The sequence below is a fragment of the Podarcis tiliguerta genome (genome assembly GCF_965153285.1).
Source record: "Podarcis tiliguerta genome assembly, chromosome: 8".
Lineage (NCBI taxonomy): Eukaryota > Metazoa > Chordata > Lepidosauria > Squamata > Lacertidae > Podarcis > Podarcis tiliguerta.
In genome coordinates this window covers 81,283,446-81,304,562 of record NC_139541.1, presented here as the reverse complement: position 1 = coordinate 81,304,562, position 21,117 = coordinate 81,283,446, and the positions used below count along the sequence as shown (strand labels likewise).

The following is a 21,117-nucleotide window of genomic DNA, read 5'->3' as shown; positions in this document are numbered from 1 at the left end:
GAAATAAATGAACCGTTTCTTTCTTTTGGAGGGGCAAAGGGGACAATAGCTGTGTATCAACTGGAACAGGAAGGGACGGGAGGGAGGGGTGAGGAGGTACCGTGAAGTTCGGGGACTCCGGACTCTGCCTGTTCCTGAGTGTTGGGCTGCAATCATGGGCTGCAATGAGATGAGAGGAAGGGAGTTATTGAGAAGGGTCACTCCGTGGTGGGTGGAGACAGAAAGTGGGGCGGAGCTTGCAGGAGGGCCCCCTGGAGAGGAGTGGGGGTGCAAGCCCAGCATGCAACGGGGCAAGGAGAGAAGCAGTGGGGCCCCTGTGCAGGAGCGCAGTGGGGCAGACATACCCCTGGAGTTGGTGCATCCCGGTGAGGTCACGCCTTGCCGTTGGCTGGAGCGAATTCTTCGGGGCACTGGAGGTGGGGGTGTCTGTGGTTGAGAAAACAGATTGTATTGGGGAGGAGTTGTTAGTGTGTGTTTTTTGCTTTATAACCCCAAGAGCGGGGTTCATTTTTGGCCTTGGGAGATATTGCCCTTTGCCAGCCCATTTTTGTTCCCCATCTCAATGCTGGCCGGCTAGCTATTGCACCACTGACTATTGCACCCAGTTCATCCTTCCTGCATTAAGTAGCTTAACCTCACAACATATTGCTCAGAAAACCAGTTTGCTTTTAGGATGCTTTTCCGCAGTTGCAAATAGAGATGTTTCGCTTCAGAACAGAAACCCTCAGCTGTTTGTTGCATCCATAATACAGACCGGTGTCAATTGGCTTTATAGCGAAACTGCAATGTGGGGAAAACAGGGGTCTCATTCTGCAACCTCATCCCATCCACTCTCACCTCTTGTTCCTCTTCATCCGGCTCGCCTCTGCAGCTGGAAAGTTTGTCAGGGTTGCGCAGTTTCTCCAGGAGCTCGAGTGTGAGGCTGCGGCTGAGCCCTTCCTGGGAAACTAGCTGGTGCTGGTGAAAGGAAGGGGTCAGTTGGAGATAGCTGGAATCCGTCCTAGGGACAGAGCCACAGCAGGTGGAGAGGGAGATAGCCATATTTACAGCTTCCGACATTATGCTGAAGAGGCAAGCCGCTTAGGTGTCGCAAAGTACAGCTTGCCTCTTCTGCAGTGCAAGAGAAACTTGAAACGAAGACTGAACCCGGTGTGGTTATACCCACCCACCCACCTCCATGCACATTTAGAAGGCTCTTAAGCCACCTTCGATGTGTTGTTTTAGCGGGAAGCTGATTACGAAACCTACCCCTCCCTCATGAACGGAGAAGGGAGGGGAGGCGACTGGGGTACTTACGGTCAGCATTTTGGAGGCAGTGGGACGCTTTTTCGGATTCTTGGTCAGCGTCACCTTGACAAAGTGGTGAAAGGCCTGACTCCTGTGGGGAGGACAGGAGCACCCATGGTCAAGGAGAGTTTATGGCTGTAAGCTCCGACTTACGGCCCCTATTTACTCTATGCATTTAAAACATAGCTGTCAACTTACAGATTTGAAAATAAGGGACCAGCAGCCTCGAAAATAAAGGATCAACAATTACTTTGATAAAATACATATTTCGTTGCATGCAAATGGCTTTAGGTACCTATTAGGTCCATAAATTACCATATAGCATATATTCAACACAAAAAAACCCAGCAACAATTTGTTGTTGACAAAGGACAGCTGGACCTAGAAAGGGCCCCATTACCTTCAGTAGCTTATTTAAGGGACATCATCAATAAGGGACAGCAGCGGGACATGGCGCTGGGATAAGGGACTGTCCCGCCAAATAAGGGACGCTTGACAGCTATGATTTGAAGCGATGTCATACCACTTCCTGCAAAGAATTCTGGGAAGTGTAGTTTGTTAAGAGTGCTGAGAGTTGTTCTGGATTCCCTTTTCCCCTCAAGAGAGCTACAGTTCCCAGAACGGTTTGATAAGCAATCCCTTTCTTCAGGGAAGACTGGGAATTGTAGCTCTCTGAGGAGAAGGCCTGTCTCTGCTGAAGGCCTGCCTAGCACCTTCCTTGCTTTCTTTTCAGCGCCATGTAAAGCATGGGTAGGCAAACTAAGGCCCAGGGGCCGGATCCTGCCCAATCGCCTTCTAAATCTGGCCCATGGACAGTCCAGAAATCAGCTTTTTTTTTTACATGAGTAGAATGTGTGCTTTCATTTAAAATGCATCTCTGGGTTATTTGTGGGGCGTAGGAATTCGTTCATTTTTCCCCCTTCAAAATATAATCCAGGCCCCCACAAGGTCTGAGGGACAGTGGACTGGCCCCCTGTTGAAAAAGTTTGCTGACCCCTGAGTAAAAGCTGGTCTGTTTTTCCCAGACTTCTGACAGACTAAGAATGTTGTTGTTGTTGTTTTTCACTAGTCTGCTGTCAAAGTTTCCTGCGACTGTTATGGTATAATATATTGTTAAAGGCCTCCAGGTGCCAGAGTTTATGGATGCAAGCCACCCGTAATTCTCGGGAGTCAGGAAAAAATTAGAATGAATCAAGAGCTGACTAAACTACCAAGCATGGAAATCCCTGGGCTCTGATTATGCTAACAAACCGTGGGTCATTAGGAGGACAAAAGAAGACGATGGCCCGTCATTAACCCATCAGTGAAAGCCTTCTCAGAGTGTAGAGTCCCCACCCTGAGTTCTGGGTAATTAGCGAAAGTGAATACCAGAAGGGGGAAGCTTCCAGAATTGCAGCGGGTGATGAGGTAAGCAAACAGGAAAAAAGTGTCCCTTTTGCAAGCTGAAAAGTGAGAGGGGTAAAGCACAAGAAGGGCCAAGGTTGAATACGCAGTGGTACCTCGGTTTAAGAACAGCACTGTTTACGAACTATTCGGTATATGAACTCCGCAAAACCGGAAGTACAGTGGTACCTCTGGTTGCAAAAGGGATCCATTCCGGAGGCCTGTTCACAACATGAAAAGCCCGCAACCTGAAGCACCGTATCTGCGCGGAACAATTTGGCGCTTCTGTGCATGTGTGAGCGGCGAAACCCGGAAGTAACCCTTTCCGGACTTCCGGGCCGCCGCGGGACACAACCTGAAAAAAGTAACATGAAGCAAACATAACATGAGGTATGACTGGTTAGTGTTCTGGTTAGTGATCTTTATCTCGGTCTATGAACAGAAGCCAAACAGTGGCAGGGCAGCAGCAATGGGAGGCCTCAATTTAAGAACGGCTTTGGCTTAAGAACAGTCTTCCGGAACGGATTAAGTTCGTAAACCGAGGTACCACTGTATGTGTAAATAATGCCATATATCATAAGGACACCACAGGCACCTGAAATCTCACACTACTGTGGGGATTGGGGTGGCGTGGAATATTTATATTTATGCTTTCATTGTGCTATAAGTCACTTGGAGACCTTTGGGTGACAAGCAGCTGATAAACTGAATAAATAATCTTAATCATAACGCGAAACATGCTGCACTCCTCAGGTCGTTCGCCCTCACCGCAATCCTGCAATTGTTGAGCATGTAATTGCACTTACCACTGGGCTTTGTCCTTGAGCTTGGGGGGCTGGTAGCCGCTTTTCGTCATCAGCACCAGGACCCTGTGAGGTGGGACAAGGAGATAAGCCTACCCTGAAGGAGCGTCTCCACCACCATCGTTCTGCCCGGACGCTGAGGTCCAGCTCCGAGGGCCTTCTGGCGGTTCCCTCATTGCGAGAAGCAAAGCTACAGGGAACCAGACAGAGGGCCTTCTCGGTAGTGGCGCCCGCCCTGTGGAACGCCCTCCCATCAGATGTCAAAGCGATAAATAACTACCTGACATTTAGAAGACATCATAAGGCAGCCCTGTTCAGGGAAGTTTTTAATCTGTGATATTTTACTGTATTTTTTGTTTCTATGGAAGCCGTCCAGAGTGGCTGGGGAGGCCCAGCCAGATGGGCGGGGTACAAATAATATATTATTATTATTATTATTATTATTATTATTATTATTATTATTATTATTACCCTTCTCTGCTCATGAGCAGGCTTCTCCCCACCTGGCCTCATGCTTCCCTTCTTGAATTCTGCACCCACAAAAGCTGGATTCTGTTGCTGGCATGAATTCCGCACAACCGCCCTTTGTTTTGCATAATTTATTCTGCTAGTCACAGGGAGAGGCAAGGACGTAGTTTGAAGCCTTGCCCATCCAACATTGTCAGACACCAATTCTTATTCAGCAGCATCACACACACACCCTGTTGTGTTCCAAAGGTGAGGAAGGATTGGACCCTGATTAATAAAATACACACAAGGCTTGGCCAGCTAGATTCTAGGAGGAAGTGTGAATAATAATCTGTCACACCCCGGCCCAGGTCCCTTTTATTAACAAAAGAACTTTTAACACAGCGCTCGTAAGAACCAATCAGATTTCCTCTGAGCATTTCAAAAACATCTACCACGTGGGTACAAAGTTAGATCAGAGAAATCCTTTTAACTACAAAGACTACATGCATACATATTTTAGGTTAATAAAACAGGAATCAAGGAGGGATGCATTTAGCAAACCCAGGATGTCATAAACAATGGCAAGATAGTATTTACCATCTCCTTGTGAACTCGTTTCCTGGTCCTTAAAAGGTAAAGGGACCCCTGACCATTAGGTCCAGTCATGACCGACTCTGGGGTTGTGGCGCTCATCTCGCTTTATTGGCCGAGGGAGCCGGCGTACAGCTTCCGGGTCATGTGGCCAGCAGGACTAAGCCACTTCTGGCGAACCAGAGCAGCGCACGGAAACGCTGTTCACCTTCCCGCCAGAGAGGTACCTATTTATCTACTTGCACTTTGACGTGCTTTTGAACTGGTAGGTTGGCAGGAGCAGGGACCGAGCAATGGGAGCTCACCCCGTGGCGGGGATTCGAACCGCCGACCTTCTGATCGGCAAGTCCTAGGCTCTGTGGTTTAACTCACAGCGCCACCCGCGTCCCTTTCCTAGCCCTTAAGATCTACCTAAAGATTAACAAAATCTACATCAAAGCTACCTTCTATCCTTATGGCCCAGGATGCATGGGGAAGCAACTGGTCTGTGTAAAATGCTGTACGTGACTGTCAGGCAGAGAGAAAATGGCAGAGGTGCAGAGGCTTGTGGGATTCAATCAGAAATCATGTCAAATGGCTCAAGCCCAGTCCAAGCAATGCGTTCATTGCTGACACAATGGCTTGCTACATTTTTTTCATAATTCCTCATAGCAATCCCACCTGACCACCACACACACCACGCCCCCAGGTTTTGGAGATCTCACTTCATGTTCAGACAACCCCCAATTAAATCATTGGCACCAAGGCGGTTGCCCTGCGCCACCTCCCTCAGCCCAGAGAGAGAAGGTAGGGATGTGCAACTCACCGCAGAGGGTGTACGTCAAACAGGGGGGGCTGAAGCTCCGCCAGCTCGATAGCGGTGATCCCCACGGACCAAACGTCACACAGTTCATTGTACCCGCCCTTGAGTTCCACGGCTGCCACCTCTGGGGCCATCCTGGAACACATGCACACAGAGGGACTCACCACCACTTCGATTAAAGGCCACCCGCCTTCCATTGCATGCCACCCGCAGCCCTCCCTGACCCGGTGCCCTCTAGGTGCTTTTTGGACTACAACTCCCATCGTCCCTTTAAGAAGGAAATTGACAAGCTGGAAGGTGTGCAGAGGAGGGAGACCAAGATGATCAAAGGTCTGGAAACCAAGCCTGATGAGGAACGGTTGAAGGAGCTGGGTATGTGTTGTGTACTAAGCTTGGCTCCTAGAACTATAGGCAGGTAGGGTCGTAGAATGCAACAACTGATTGGCTTGCAGGAGAAGACCAATCAGGCTCCAAGAGGAAGTTAATCAGCCTATTAGGCTGGTAGGATTGTAGAATGCAACAACTGATTGGCCTGCAGGAGAAGACCAATCAGGCTCCAGCAGGGAAGCAGAATCAGCCAATCAGACGGGACTCATTGTGTATATAAAGGGAGGGGAAAGGAATCACTGTTTTACAAGCTGCAATAAAGAGCATGAAATCACTGCAGGACTCCGAGTATATTTCAGTATGTTTAGTCTGGTAAAGAGGAGACTGAGAGGTGATACGCCAGCCATCTTCAGTTATCTAAAGAGCTGTCACCTGGAAGAGGGAGCGTGCTTGTTTTCTCCTGCTCCAGAGGGCAGGACTCAAACCTATGGATTCAAATTACCAAGAAGGAGGAGATTCCGACTAAACATCAGAAAGAACTTTCTGACAGTAAGAGCCGTTCAACAGTGGAATGAACTCCGTCGGGGAGATTGTGGACTCTCCTTCCTTGGAGGTTTGTAAACAGAGGTTAGGTGGCCATCTGTCACAGATGCTTGAGTTGAGATTCCTGTATTGAAGGGGTGCCTTCCAACTCTATGATTGACCAGGACGTCTGGGATTGATGGAGGCTGTAGCCCAGGTTTAGAAATACGGATGCATCAACAGAGGGAAGCACGGGTGGGCTGGTTGAGGAAGACTCCCCTCTCCCTGCAGCCCATTGCCTTCAAATCTACAGACACCACCCATTTCGAAAAGCCAGTTGGTGACACACCCACCTCCGACACCCAACCCCACCAAACAGCTGGTCCTTTTTACCAGTAAGGGGTCCCTATGAAGGACATTCTCCGGGCAAAGGTGGCGCTGAGCTGAGCTGAGATTCCGAAATCCGCTGGAATGCAGGATGGAAGAAACAGAAATGGAAGAATGAGGACCAACTAATGTGGACAGTGCTCAAATTCTGGGGAAAGGTAACGTGGGTTTTAAGAAAACCCACAAGCCCCACCTCCCAATCTCCTTCTGGTCATAAATAAATAACTCTAACTGATTTTAATATGTTAGGAGTCTGTCCCACTAAATTTTACTCAGAGTAAACCCACAGCAATGTCTGGACCTGAGTGAGTCATGGCAATTAATTCTAGTGAGTCTACTCTGAGTTGGAACAGTGTTGGAGATGCAACCCATTTATTTTCATATTGTTATAGTACATTTAAAGCACTCCAGGAATCTTGGGAACTATTGTTTACCCCTCGCAGACCTACAATTCCCATCCCCTTTAACACACGACCCTGGCAAATTTAGATTTGACCCTGGGGCAGATCTGGTAATCTTAAAACACATGATGAGACATACCCAGCTTCACTTCCCCGTGGTCGTTGAGGAGAACATTGGCTCCCTGAAATGTGAAGCGACAGGGAGGGAAATAATTTATTGATATCCCACCGTTTTCATCCAAAGAGCTTAAGGTGGGGGTAAATGGTTCTCTCCCCCCTCCTCTTTTCACCCCCACAAGAAGCCTGTGAGGTAGGTTGAGCTGAGAGTGAGTGACACAACCCAAGGTCACCCACTGAGCTTCATAGCCGAGTGGGTTGATTTGAACCCAGGTCTCTCCCAGGTCCTGTTCTTGTTGCTTAGTCTTTTAGTCATGTCCGACTCTTCGTGACCCCCTGGACCAGAGCACGCCAGGCACTCCTGTCTTCCACTGCCTCCCGCCGTTTGGTCAAACTCATGTTGGTAGCTTCGAGAACACTGTCCCACCACCTCGTCCTCTGTCGTCCTCTTCTCCTTGTGCCCTCCATCTTTCCCAGCATCAGGGTCTTTTCCAGGGAGTCTTCTCTTCTCATGAGGTGGCCAAAGTACTGGAGCCTCAGCTCCCAGACACTAACCACTGCACCACACTGCCTTTATAGGCAGTCACTTGAAGTGGGGTTCCACGCAGTGCTCCTCCCCACACTTTAAGGGTAGGCATTCCCCACATGTTAAGTTTTTTATTTCCCTAACAACCAGGTGAACTACAGCTTGCACATTTTATGACCTGGTTTTCCTTCCTGTATCAGAGTTTCTCATTGTTCCTCTGAGTTACTTCCTCTTCATGTCACTCTGTTCTACTTGTCAAACCCCCTTCACGTCCTCTCCCTTCTTTCCCTAGATCCTGTCCCCTTGTTTCCTTAGGGCAGGCACGGCCAAACTTGGGCCTCCAGATGTTTTGGGACTACAACTCCCATCATCCCTGACCGCTGGTCCTGTTAGCTAGGGATGATGGGAGTTGTAGTCCCAAAACAGCTGGAGGGTCAAGTTTGGCCATGCCTGCCTTAGGACCTTCCGACCGCCCCACCCCTTCTGCAGCATCACAGCAGCCCGGCCAATGACAGCCAGGGGCCTTTCTGCCTCTCCCGAGAGCCTCTCTGACATCACTGCCAGAGACCTGCCACGACTACCAGCCTGTTGCTGCTTTTAAAAACCTGACTTTATCCATGTTCCGTCACAGTGGGGTTCATTTTGCAGTTAACGTTTACATGCTTCAAGAATGCAAATAGGAAGGTGGCGGTTCAGTAAACACAGCTGTGATGATTTAAAACAAGTGCGGCCATCCCAGGGCCACACTCACAGACCCTGCTTACAGTCCGTTTCACTTTCAGGAGGGAAACGGCGCCCTTTCTGTGTTCAAAGCAGCCTTCGCTGTCTCACGTATTTCCCGGCAAGGAGTAAAAAACAAAAGCTGCAGTAGCTAAGAATCTTGCCCCGTGAGCACTGCACAAAATAAGTGTTTTGCTTTGCCTAGGCCCTGCCCCAAGTTTTGATCTGTTCTTACCTTGATGTCTCTATGGATCTTCCCCTGGTTATGAAGATACGTCAGACCCTAGAGGGTGAAATTAAAGACCCACATTATGGAACCAGCCACTCTTATTGGCAGGGGCAATAGAACTTTAGCCTGGAGAAGAGGAGGTTAAGGGGTGATATGATAGCCATGTTCAAATATATAAAAGGATGTCACATAGAGGAGGGAGAAAGCTGCTGCTCCAGAGAAGCGGACACGGAGCAATGGATCCAAACTACAAGAAAGAAGATTCCACCTAAACATTAGGAAGAACTTCCTGACAGTAAGAGCTGTTCGACAGTGGAATTTGCTGCCAAGGAGTGTGGTGGAGTCTCCTTCTTTGGAGGTCTTTAAGCAGAGGCTTGACAACCATATGTCAGGAGTGCTCTGATGGTGTTTCCTGCTTGGCAGTGGGTTGGACTCGATGGCCCTTGTGGTCTCTTCTTCCAACTCTATGATTCTATGATTCTCCCTATGGAGGCACAGCTCCCAAGCGTTCCCTGACTGTTAAACCACTCAGGAGTCACTGAGAGAAGAAGACATTTAGGCAGTTTAAAGCGGTGTGATGCTGCTTAAAAGCAAGTGGGGGGACAAAGTGCCGTGGGCACCAGCCACAATATGGCTGCCAAGGGGGTGTGGCCTAAGACCCACCTGTACGTTCATACTCACTTGCAGTGTTTCTCGGCACACGTAGGCAATCTGCGGCTCTGTCAGGGGCCCGGTGACTGCAGAAGGAAGGGGAGATGGTGAGCGCCATCTTTAATCCCAAAGTGGAGGACCGAAACCATAGAGCTGTTGACATTCTGAAAGACCAGAGGAGGCTCCGCGGTCATTGAGATGCTTTGCCAATCCCTGGCATGTCTCCTCAGGCATTTCCCCTGTCTTCAAAGTTCAGGGCAGGAGAAGAACAGAGCAATGAGCAAAGGTGATCATAAGCGCAGCTGGGGTCGCTTCTGTTGTGAGCATCACGCTGGTGGCGTTGGAGAGAATAGGGCAGGCACCCCTCATTGCTAGACCCCCGTGGTTACTCGAAGGAAAGGCGTTTCTTCACACACACAAAATCACAATTGAATCACAAACTGGAAATTAACATAATGCTGCAACGCTAAACACGCCTGGCTGAAAGCCGAACCAATATGAGAAAATACAGTGGTGCCTTGCAAGACGAAATTAATTCGTTCCGTGAGTCTCTTCGTCTAGCGGTTTTTTCGTCTTGCGAAACAAGCCCATTAGCGGATTAGCGGATTAGCGCTATTAGCGGGTTAGCGGCTATTAGCGGCTATTAAAGGCTTAAGGGATTAGCGGATTGGCTGCTAAAAGGCTATTAGCAGCTTAGTGCCTTAGAAAAAGGGGGTGGGGAGCGGAAAAAAAACCCCAGGAATCGCAAGACATTTTCGTCTTGCGAAGCAAGCCCATAGTAAATTCATTTTGCGAAGCACCTCCAAAACGGAAAACCCTTTCGTCTAGCGGGTTTTCCATCTTGCGAGGCATTCGCCTTGCGGGGCACCACTGTACAGGAATGTTGAGAGCTGCGTTATACTGGTGCAACTAGCTCAGTAGTCTTTTTGTCTGTCCTTGAGTCCTGTCAGGGGGGAAAGGTGGGGTATAAATAAATAATCAATTATAATTGTGTCTACATTTGACCAGCAGTGACTCTCAATGATTTTGCACAGGGAGTCACTTCCAGCCTTACCTCCGGAGATGTTGCCAAGGATTAAACCTGGAACGTTCTGCACGTAGTAGCGCCCACCCTGTGGAACGCCCTCCCATCAGATGTCGAGGAAATAAGCAACTATCTTACTTTTGAAAGACATCTGAAGGCAGCCCTGTTTTAAGGTTTGATTGAAATATACTCGGAGTCGAGAGTGGATTTCATGCTCTTTAGTCAGCTCATAGTGGTGAGGAGGAATGGAAGTTCCCCCAGAATGTCTGTTTTATATACATTATTTACACAATGGGCCCCACGTGATTGGCTAATTCCGGGATTCTCCTGTAGGCCAATCAGGTTGTGGATTCACTTCCACCTGGAGTTGGATTGGGTGGCTCCTGTGGACCAATCAGACTGCTGCATTCTGGACCCTATTGTTCTAGGACCAATCAGACTGCTGCATTCTGAATACTATTGTTCTAGGACCAATCAGACTGCTACCTTTTGGATCCTATTCAACTCAGTACATAACATTAATGCTGTACTGTGTTTTTAATATTTGGTTGGGAGCTGCCCAGAGTGACTGGGGAAACCCAGCCAGTTGGGTGGGGTATAAATAATAATAATAATAATAATAATGATATGATGATGATGATGCAGAGCAGATGATCTACCATTGAGCTGCGGCTCTCCCAGAGGAATTTATGCTGGAAACATTAATGCTATCTATACCATTATTTAGCTATCAGACATTTAACATGCGGAGGGGGGGGGACACCCCCTCTGCAAAATTCACTTTGCCTGTTCTGTAGCCCAACCCTTTGTTTGTTTGTTTGTTTCGGGTGCCACCAGCGTGCAGAAACCCATTTCTTTCTTTCTTCAGACCCCCTCACCACTTTTGCTGCAAAGCCCAGCCCAGTCCCAGAGCTGCACAAAGCAACTGCCCAGGGTGCCGAAATCTGAATGCCTTGGGGTCAGAGCTGCCGCCTGCCCCCTTTGCAGAAGATGCACAGAGATGGCTTATCCGCTCATGGGCGGAGCCGAGAGCCCCAATGTGAGGAGCCTCAGTCAATATAATCTTTTTATCTCTCTGCCAGCAACCCAGGAGGACAGTTGCGAGCGGGAGAGGAAGTCAAGAGGTGACAGCTGTTGAAAACAAGAGTGTGAACTGGAAGCACTGTGGTCGGCTTTTGATTGTCTAATGTGCTGCTATGATTGTGCTGTGCCTACTGAGCTAAAACGCAAAGTGGGGGGGGAGGGAGACGAACATCTCAAATTGCCAAGGACCAAACCCACCCACCACAACACATATTAGGGAGAAAACAAGAAAACGCCTAAGAGTTAAACTAGAGGTTCACAAAGTGGGTGGTATTGCCCCCCCAGGGGGCGCTAAGAGGCAAGAGGGCACCAGGAGGGCAATAGAGATGTAAAAAGGACTACCTGGTATTGCTGCACGGCGTTCTTTAATTTTGTTGGACCAATTAAACTGAATGCTTCTAATTGGATTCCGAACAAATGTGCAATGAACTGTTAGTGTTTTGAATTTTATTGCGTTGTTATATCCCTTAGCGGGTTGTGAGGACTTTCAGCCTCAGCCTTCCTTTTTAAACAGACATTTAAGTTTCTAGTCCTTAAGGCAATGCCTGGGTAATGTATCAGAAGCTGTATTCGAGAGAGGGGTAGGGAGAGCAGGTGATCAGGGAGTATTGAGTTGTGTACATATGCTCCCAGTACGTTTCCAAGCACAATTCAAAGTGTTGGTGTTGACCTTTAAAGCCCTAAACGGCCTCGGCCCTGTATACCTGCAGGTATACCTGAATGTCTCCACCCCCATCGTTCTGCCCGGACACTGAGGTCCAGTTCCAAGGGCCTTCTGGCGGTTCCCTCACTGCGAGAAGCAAAGCTACAGGGAACCAGGCAGAGGGCCATCTCGGCAGTGGCACCCGCTCTGTGGAACGCCCTCCGACCAGATGTCAAAGAGATAAACAACTACCTGACATTTAAAAGACATCTGAAGACAGGGAAGTTTTTAATGTGTGACATTTTAATGTATTTTTAATCTTTGTTGGAGGCCGCCCAGAGTGGCTGGGGAAACCCAGCCAGATGGGCAGGGTACAAATGATGATGATGATGATGATGATGATTATTATACATAGGTAAAGGTAAAATGACCCCTGACCATTAGGTCCAGTCATGACCGACTCTGGGGTTGCAGTGCTCATCTCGCTTTATTGGCCGAGGGAGCCGGCGTACAGCTTCCGGGTCATGTGCCAGCATGACTAAGCCGCTTCTGGTGAACCAGAGCAGCGCACAGAAACGCCATATACCTTCCTGCCGGAGCGGTACCTATTTATCTACTTGCGCGTTGACGTGCTTTCGAACTGCTAGGTTGGCAGGAGCAGGGACCGAGCAACGGGAGCTCACCCCGTCGCGGGGATTTGAACCGCCGACCTTCTGATCGGCAAGTCCTAGGCTCTGTGGTTTAACCCACAGCGCCACCCGCTTCCCATTATTATACATACCATACATTTAAAGTGCATTCCCACCCACCCCAAAAAGCAAAAGGAATCCTGGGAGCTGCGTTTTACCCCCTCCCACAGCTCCAATTCCCAGCACCCTTAACAGACAATTCCCAATATTATTGTGTGTTTGGGTGCTTTAAGTGTGTGGTTCGCACACAGCCATAGCGTCTTTTGCCCCTCCTCGTGAGTAACGGAAGCAGACTCAAGGGTGCAAAGCAATATAAGCGGAATCGGGGGGGGGGTGCGCGTGGAAGGGTCCCATTCTTCCTTAGAGACAGGTGCCGTTTCAAACGGTACAGAGAGTGAATTGACCACACTCAGTTTCACTTCTGCAGTTCAGGCGGCTTGGTATCAAGTCTTACTCCCTGCCTGCCCCATCTCCCCTGGCAAGGAGGGCGTGCATGCAAGAATACAGAAATGAGAGGACAGTGGGGGGGGGACGGGGGCAGTACTTAACCTAACAGGGTCACTGTTTTTGTCCTGAAAGTATTGTCAAGAGTTCCACAGGGTCAAAAGAGACAAGATGTGGGAGATCTGTGACGGGCCCTCTCTGCCGCCCCTCAGCTACCTCCCGCAGCTGCTTTCGAATGCAAATGTTTGGTGCTCAGAAAATGGGAACCTGCCTTGTGCGAATTCAATCTTCTGCACTGACTTGCAATGGCTGTCAAGAGCAAGGGTTTAAAAGTCTGCATTTTAAGGGAGGATCTATTCCTTATTCATACTTTCAGAATCGGTATGTTTACCGAAATACAACCATGCACTGAAATTTGCACTTACTTGAATTTTGCAAGCCAGTCAGCCAAAATGCAAATATTGGACGAAGAAGAAGAAGAGTTTGGATTTGATATCCCGCCTTTCACTCCCTTTAAGGAGTCTCAAAGCGGCTAACATTCTCCTTTCCCTTCCTCCCCCACAACAAACACTCTGTGAGGTGAGTGGGGCTGAGAGACTTCAAAGAAGTGTGACTGGCCCAAGGTCACCCAGCAGCTGCATGTGGAGGAGCGGAGACTCGAACCCGGTTCACCAGATTACGAGACTACTGCTCTTAACCACTACACCACACTGGCTGACTTTTATGTACACCACACTGGAGGAAGGTGTACATAAAAATCAACACGTCCGTGAAGATAACACACACAAAAATGCATTATATGTAAAAGGCGAAAGATTTATATGATCTGAAGAGAAACCAGAGTAACATTTAACATTTAATAAATATCATTTTTTTAAAAATGCATTATATGAGGGGAAAGTGCTTGCAAAAATGTGTAAAATCAAAACTGCATGCATAGGAGCTGTTTGCGCCCAAATGCTGGTGAGTTTTCACGAGGATTCAAATAAGAATTTGCCAATTGCGACGGGAATCTAGAGAAATGAATTTAAGAAAATGGGAAACGAAGAAAGACGAAATGGGCAGATCCTCCCATCCCTACTTCAGGGGTTAAAGACACAGATATTTCTCAGCCCTACACAGAGAGGCTAGGTCTGAATCTGGGACCTTCTGCTCTGTCACTAGATGTGCTGGTCCCGTGAGTTAACTGAGAGGCGAGGTCTGAGTCCAGTCTGAGGTCGAAGGTGCAGTATGGAGGCAGTCCGTAAAAGCTGAAGCTAGGAGCAGGGCAGGGAGTTGGGTGAGGTCAGGAGCTCTGGCAGGAAAGCAGGACAGGGTTCAGGCAGGAACTGGCAACCTACAATGTTGCTCCTGCAACTTGGGACTGGGGCTGGCTGGCTTTTATCTGCCCCGAGGCATAGGGAGGCCCCGATCCTCTGGTGACTCGCCTCTCCTGGCCTGGAGGTGAACACTCCTCCTGCGGGAACTTAGTTCCCTCCGCCTCTCTGTCCTGAGCCTCTGCAGCTCAGGAGAGGCTGGAGGGTTACCGGACCCAGAGGCAACCTCGGCTTCCTCTGACGGGGCTGAGAGTGGAGCACCTCCAGGCAGTGGGTCCTCCATCACCTCAGGAGCCAGAGCAGACGCAGCTGGTGCCTGCCCCTGAGGATCCAGCACAGGTGAGGACCCTTCGGGCTCATGCCCCAGCCCCGGCTCAGCTGGTTCTGGAGGCGGGGAATCCTGTGCAGGCTGGGATCCCTCAGGTTCAGCCTCCGAGTCCGAATCCCAGGCCATCACACTAGGTATTAGGAGCACGTAAGCAATAACTCACAAGGTGTCAGTGAAGTTAACACTTTATTCAAAGAAACAAACAGCTCAGGCCTGGTGAGCATAGCAACTCTTCCCACAAGATCTTGCCCTGATGAGACAGTTATGGGAAATGAAGGCCCCACCTTCCCACAGTTCACTAAGTCTCCTCCTCCCCTTGTTCCTTGCTAAGCAATTTGAGGCTCCTTTGTCTTGCCAGCCTTTGCTCCACCCTCTTCATGCCTCTTCTGGTCCTGAGAGACCAGGGATCTGGCTGCAGAAGGAGGGGGAGACTCCCTGGCTTCCTCACCAGCCTGCCTCATCTCTGCTTCTGGGGGCCCCTCCTCTCCTGCCTCTGATTCTAGACTGCTCTCTGCCACAGACTCTCCCAGCTCACTAAATCCTGTTGCCTCTTCCACTTCCAACACCTCCTCCTCCCAGTCTTCTCCTTCATCGTTGCCTCAACACCAATCCCCTGGCCCTGAGCCTTCTTCCCAGCTGGTACCACTCCTCTGCCTCCAGCCAGTCCATGATACTAGGGATGAAAGAGTCTGTCGGTTTCAATTTCTTTCCGTTTCTCATTTTTTCCCCAACCTTAAATTCAGTTCTTCACATTTCCACATCGGTTTGCAATTTTCTTTGCAAGTCTTTGTGAAAATTCAACAGCATTTTAGTGCAAATTTCTCCTAGTATGCACATGCTTCTTTGCAAAGTGGTTTCCCCTAATATATTGCATTTTTATATGTTATTTCCAGCGGCAAATGCATTTTGTGAACATTTTACCCTATGTGTTCTTGTACACATCTGTGGTTGGAGAGCTGCACTGTAAATTTCGGGAAAGCGTAAATTTTGGCTGTGTTTCTATTCGCCTATTTTCCCCCCAGAAAGTATAAAACAGAATAGCTATATAAAAGTGCAGCCATTGAGAGGACACAACTTAAACTAGTTGTAGAACAACCTATAGCAAGGAAGGGGAAACCTGTAGCCCTTCTGGTGTTGTTAGACTACAACTCCTTGTCCCATGGACTGCAAGAAGATCAGACCTCTCCATTCTGAAGGAAATCAGCCCTGAGTGCTCACAGGAAGGACAGATCCTGAAGCTGAGGCTCCAATACTTTGGACGCCTCATGAGAAGAGAAGACCCCTGGAAAAGACCCTGATGTTGGGAAAGATGGAGGGCACAAGGAGAAGGGGACGACAGAGGACGAGATGGTGGGACAGTGTTCTCGAAGCTACCAGCATGAGTTTGACCAAACTGCGGGAGGCAGTGGAAGACAGGAGTGCCTGGCATGCTCTGGTCCAGGGGGTCACAAAGAGTCAGACACGACTAAACGACTAAACAACAACAGCAACAACAGGAAGGCCTAAACGCCCAATTCCCTCTGACCACTGGTGGGGCAGGGAATCAGTGTTACCTTGGTAGACATCTTGAAGAGAGCCTCCCCCACAGAACTCCATGCAGATCCACAACTTGTTGAACCTAGTGAGAATGCAGAGATGGAAAGGTTCGTCATTGAGTAGTAGAAGAAGAAGAGTTTGGATTTGATATCCCGCTTTATCACTACCCGAAGGAGTCTCAAAGCGGCTAACATTCTCCTTGCCCTTCCTCCACCACAACAAACACTCTGTGAGGTGAGTGAGTCTGAGAGATTTCAGAGAAGGGGTGACTGGCCCAAGGTCACCCAGCAGCTGCATGTGGAGGAGCGGAGATGCGAACCCGGTTCACCAGATTACGAGTCCACCTCTCTTAACCACTACACCACACTGGCTGTGTGTGAAATGAGGTACACAGGGGAGGACTGGGATGGGGATCAGGGCCATCTCAACTGCACCTCAGCAATCTTGAAGCTGTCTCCCCCGCAGCGCGCGCGCACAAACACACACACACACGCACACACAGCTTTCACCATCATGGTACCACCGTAAGAGCATAAGAAGAACTCTGCTAGATCAGGCTAAAGTCTACCCCAGCTTCCTGTTCTCCCAGTGGCCAACCAGATGACTCTATGGGATGTCCACAAGGTAAAAGGTAAATGACCCCTGGATGGTTACATCCAGTCAAAGGCAACTATGGGGTTGCGGCGCTCATCTCGCTTTCAGGCCAGGAGCCGGCGTTTGTCCGCAGACAGCTTTCCGGGTCATGTGGCCAGCAGGACTAAACCACTTCTGGCACAACGGGACACCATGATGGAAACCAGAGCGCACGGAAACCCCATTTACCTTCCCGCCGCAGTGGTACCTATTTATCTACTTGCACTTTGACGTGCTTTCAAACTGCTAGGTTGGCAGGAGCAGGGACCGAGCAACGGGAGCTCACCCCGTCATGGGGATTCGAACCGCCGACCTTCAGATCGGCAAGCCCAAGAGGCTCAGTGGTTTAGACCACAGCACCACCCGCGTCCCTTGTTAACAAGGAGGGCCTGAGGGCAACATCACACTCCCCACTTGTGACTGCTGGTGAAAGGTTTTCAGAGGTGGGCCAAACCTGATCCTGGTGGCAGTGCATGTAAAGGACCCCTGGACTGTTAAGTCCAGTCAAAGGTAACTATGGGATGGCGGTGCTATCAGAGCCAGTAGCCATCTCCTAGAAGGTTACGCTTAGAGCAACGAAATGACATCGGCTGGGCCTGACTGGGGCTCTTGGTGGACCTTTCCCAACCATAAGGGCAGGGGGGTTTCTCACCGTATGTAGCTCCCATAATAGGCTACGATGTTGTGATGGCTGCAGGTCTTCACCATCAGAATCTCTTGCTGGATAGTGGCGCAGTCATCATCTGGAAAGAAGGGCATTTAAAATGTTTAGTAAATTCATGAGGTGCTTTTAGGGCCAAACTAGCCTCTGTAAAATAATAACAATAATAATAAATTTTATTTATACCCCACCCTCCCCAGCCAGAGCCGGGCTCAGGATGGCTAACACCAATAAAATACAGTAAAAACATAATAGGGGAGAAAAAAACAATTTAAAATACAGGTTAAAATGCAATTTAAAATGCAGCCTCATTTTAAAAGTAGCCTATAGATCAAAACGATAAGGGGAGGTAAGACATAAGGGTCAGACTGAGTCCAAACCAAAGGCCAGGCGGAACAACTCTGTCTTGCAGGCCCTGCGGAAAGATGTCAAGTCCCGCAGGGCCCTAGTCTCTTGTGACAGAGCGTTCCACCAAGTCGGAGCCAGTACTGAAAAGGCCCTGGCCCTAGTTGAGACCAATCTAACCACCTTGCAACCTGGGACCTCCAAAGTGTTGTCATTTGTGGACCTTAAGGTCCTCCGTGGGGCATACCAGGAGAGGCGGTCCTAGGCCGCATAGGTAACCTACAGCTGCAAAAATAAAATAAAATTTAAAATTGGAGAGGTTTTTTTGCCTTTTTATTTATTTTCTCTTTCAATAGTCTTTATTGAAAGAGGCATGATGGAGAACAGCAACAACTGGGAAAAGAGAGATATAACATTTTAAACGGACACCTCGGAGAGAATAATTGCCACACGCAGGAAGAACAGGGATATAGTTTGAGTGCCTCACTTGTAGTTCTATAAATCATTTGATGTGTTGACACGAATAGAAGTTACTCATATTGCCGCTGTTGAATAAGGGATTATTATTGTGACCAGAATGTAATTGAGATTAATAAGATTTTGGGAAGCAGAAATAAATAAAATCATCAAACCAGCAATTCTAGCATGTGGGGAGGCCACCTAAATTATATAATTCAGTATTTGAACGACAGGTATTATAATTTGGTATTGTATAACGAGGCTATCATTGGATTGTAATTGAAAATTAATAAAAAGTATTATTAAGTAGTCTTTATTATTGTTTTTCAGCTTGTCAAAATGAATTGCCCTGTGAGATAAATCATCAAAAATACACCAGCAGAAGCTATTTAACCTTAACAAAATTCCCCTGACCTTATTTCCCAGAGACACCCTGACTTTTTGCATATCATCAATTATCCCCTTACAACAGGAGCATCACACGATATACCAACTATTAACTAAAAATGACCTCTTGTTATACAAGAGCTATAATGGCGTAAGAAGGGATGCGGGTGGCGCTGTGAGTGAAACGGTTCGAATCCCCGCGATGGGGTGAGCTCCCGTTGCTCAGTCCCTGCTCCTGCCCACCTAGCAGTTCGAAAGCACGTCAAAGTAGATAAATAGGTACCGCTCTGGCGGGAAGGTAAACAGCGTTTCTGTGCGCTGCTCTGGTTTGCCAGAAGCGGCTTAGTCATGCTGGCCACATGACCCGGAAGCTGTACGCCGGCTCCCTTGGCCTGTAAAGCGAGAAGAGCGCCGCAACCCCAGAGTCGGCCACGACTGGACCTAATGGCCAGGGGTCACTTTACCTTTACCTTTATAATGGTGTAAACCTTTCAGACTGGTCCTTTGGTGTATTGGCCTAAGTCAGTGATGGCCAAGCTTGGCCCTCAGATGTTTTGGGACTACAACTCCCATCATCCCTGACCACTGGTCCTGTTACCTAGGGATGTTGGGAGTTGTAGTCCCAAAACATCTGGAGGGCCGTGTTTGGCCATCTCTGGCCTAAGTAATAACGATCCCCTATTCTCCTGCTTTAAATGTCCTTCAGCATCATGAACAGGGACAGTGGAACCGACTCCCTCGGAAAGCGGTGGACTTCTCAATCAGAAGTCAGGGGGCGGTCTGCCAGGGGTTCTTTAGCTGTGATTCCTGCGTTGAAGCGGGTTGGACTAGATGACCCTTGAGGTGCCCTTCCGACTTTACAGTTCTATGAGTCTATGAGACGCATGGTGCACACGCAGCTTAATTGAATGAATGCACGTAACAGGCAGGGCTGTTGTTGTTTTACGGTAAATAGAAGCCACAGCTCTCCACCTCCGCCCCCAAGGAACACGACTGCCGTGGGCGATTGTCACAGCTTGGGGGGGATTTTCTCTGGGTCCGCAACCGAGAGAGGAAAGGTTACATTCTTCCCCTTCACTTTGTGCTCCTCTCGTGGCTGCTGGGCTTTATTTTTCCATTTCGTCAAAGCCCTGCATGTTGATTTCAGCCACACAATTAACGTCATGGTGTTGTAAACAAAAATTGCCCTTTTCCCTTATGGGGTATCCAAGAGCCCATATAGAGTCCTTACGTAGGTTCCCTATTGGTAGGAGAGAATAACAGAGGCCAACCAGAGAATACTGAGAAGCCAAGCAGCTAGTAAGCTTGATCTTTATTGATCTGTTGCAACAGGGTGCTCCCCTCACCTGCAGGAGAGAGGAGGGACCCAGAAAAATGGTGTGCAAGGCCTTATAAAGACTTTTGAAATTGCCACCCTGTAGATCAAGACCACCCCCAGAAACATCATACCTACATCACAGAAAAGGCGGTCTTAAAACAGAAATTTGAATGTTGTTTTTCTCCTGTCCTTGTTTATCCCCTGTTTGGCAGGTTACTTGATTGGATTGCCTGGGGAGCTTGGCCATTCTTTTGTAGTGATAAATACTTAGTTCCTGAGCCAGGTCACAGGCTTATATCTTAAATGTGCCCTTAAGACAGGATTTGTGAAGGAAAAGACAATGGGGAGGCTTTTCCATTTTCCTTTGACCTTGCAGAAAAAACATTTGGTCAGTTTGGGACAGTTTGGGAATCAAAATGGTTCCCGGTCAGTCTTCCTGTGCTGATCTATGTATGTGCTTGGTTGGTACACTTATGAACATTTAACATATATCTAAGACCTCAAAATTCCTATCACAACGGCCAGGGTCGGATTTAAGTTTGGGGCCCTAAGCTACTGAAGGTAATGGGGCCCTTTATAAGTCAGTCCTTTGTCCTTTGTCAACAACAAATTGTCACTGTTTTTTTGTGTTGAATATAACACTCTTGGTGGCTTCCAACAAAACACTAAAATACAATAACCTATTAAACATTAAAAGCTTCCCTAAAGAGGGCTGCCTTCAGATGTCTTCTAAATGTCAGGTAGTTATTTTTCTCTTTGACATCTGGTGGGAGGGCGTTCCACAGGGCGGGCGCCACCACCAAGAAGGCCCTCTGCCCGGTTCCCTGTAACTTGGCTTCTCGCAGTAAGGGAACCACCAGAAGGTCCTCAGCGCTGGACCTCAGTGTCTGGGCAGAACGATGAGGGTGGAGACGCTCCTTCGGGTATACTGGACCGAGGCCATTTAGGGCTTTCAAGGTCAGCACCAACACTTTGAATTGTGCTCGGAAATGTACTGATAATTTATGGACCTCATAGGTATCTCAAGCCATTTGCACATGTTACCATGCAACCAG

At 48.6% G+C, this 21,117-nt stretch overlaps 1 protein-coding gene across 1 annotated transcript in view; it reads right to left on the bottom strand.

Moving 5' to 3' along the window:
• MAP4K1 (mitogen-activated protein kinase kinase kinase kinase 1) overlaps positions 1-21,117 on the bottom strand; it is a 65,342-nt gene that overhangs the window by 31,795 nt on the left and 12,430 nt on the right. The window contains exons 3-14 of the mRNA XM_083455020.1: positions 17,545-17,635; positions 16,277-16,341; positions 9,227-9,282; positions 8,552-8,599; positions 7,093-7,135; positions 6,559-6,631; positions 5,320-5,451; positions 3,477-3,539; positions 1,297-1,378; positions 838-957; positions 345-426; positions 101-159 (exon numbers count right to left, since the gene is read on the bottom strand). Of these exons, the coding sequence (XP_083311146.1) occupies positions 101-159; positions 345-426; positions 838-957; positions 1,297-1,378; positions 3,477-3,539; positions 5,320-5,451; positions 6,559-6,631; positions 7,093-7,135; positions 8,552-8,599; positions 9,227-9,282; positions 16,277-16,341; positions 17,545-17,635 (914 nt within the window). The remainder of the gene's footprint in view (positions 1-100; positions 160-344; positions 427-837; positions 958-1,296; positions 1,379-3,476; positions 3,540-5,319; positions 5,452-6,558; positions 6,632-7,092; positions 7,136-8,551; positions 8,600-9,226; positions 9,283-16,276; positions 16,342-17,544; positions 17,636-21,117) is intronic.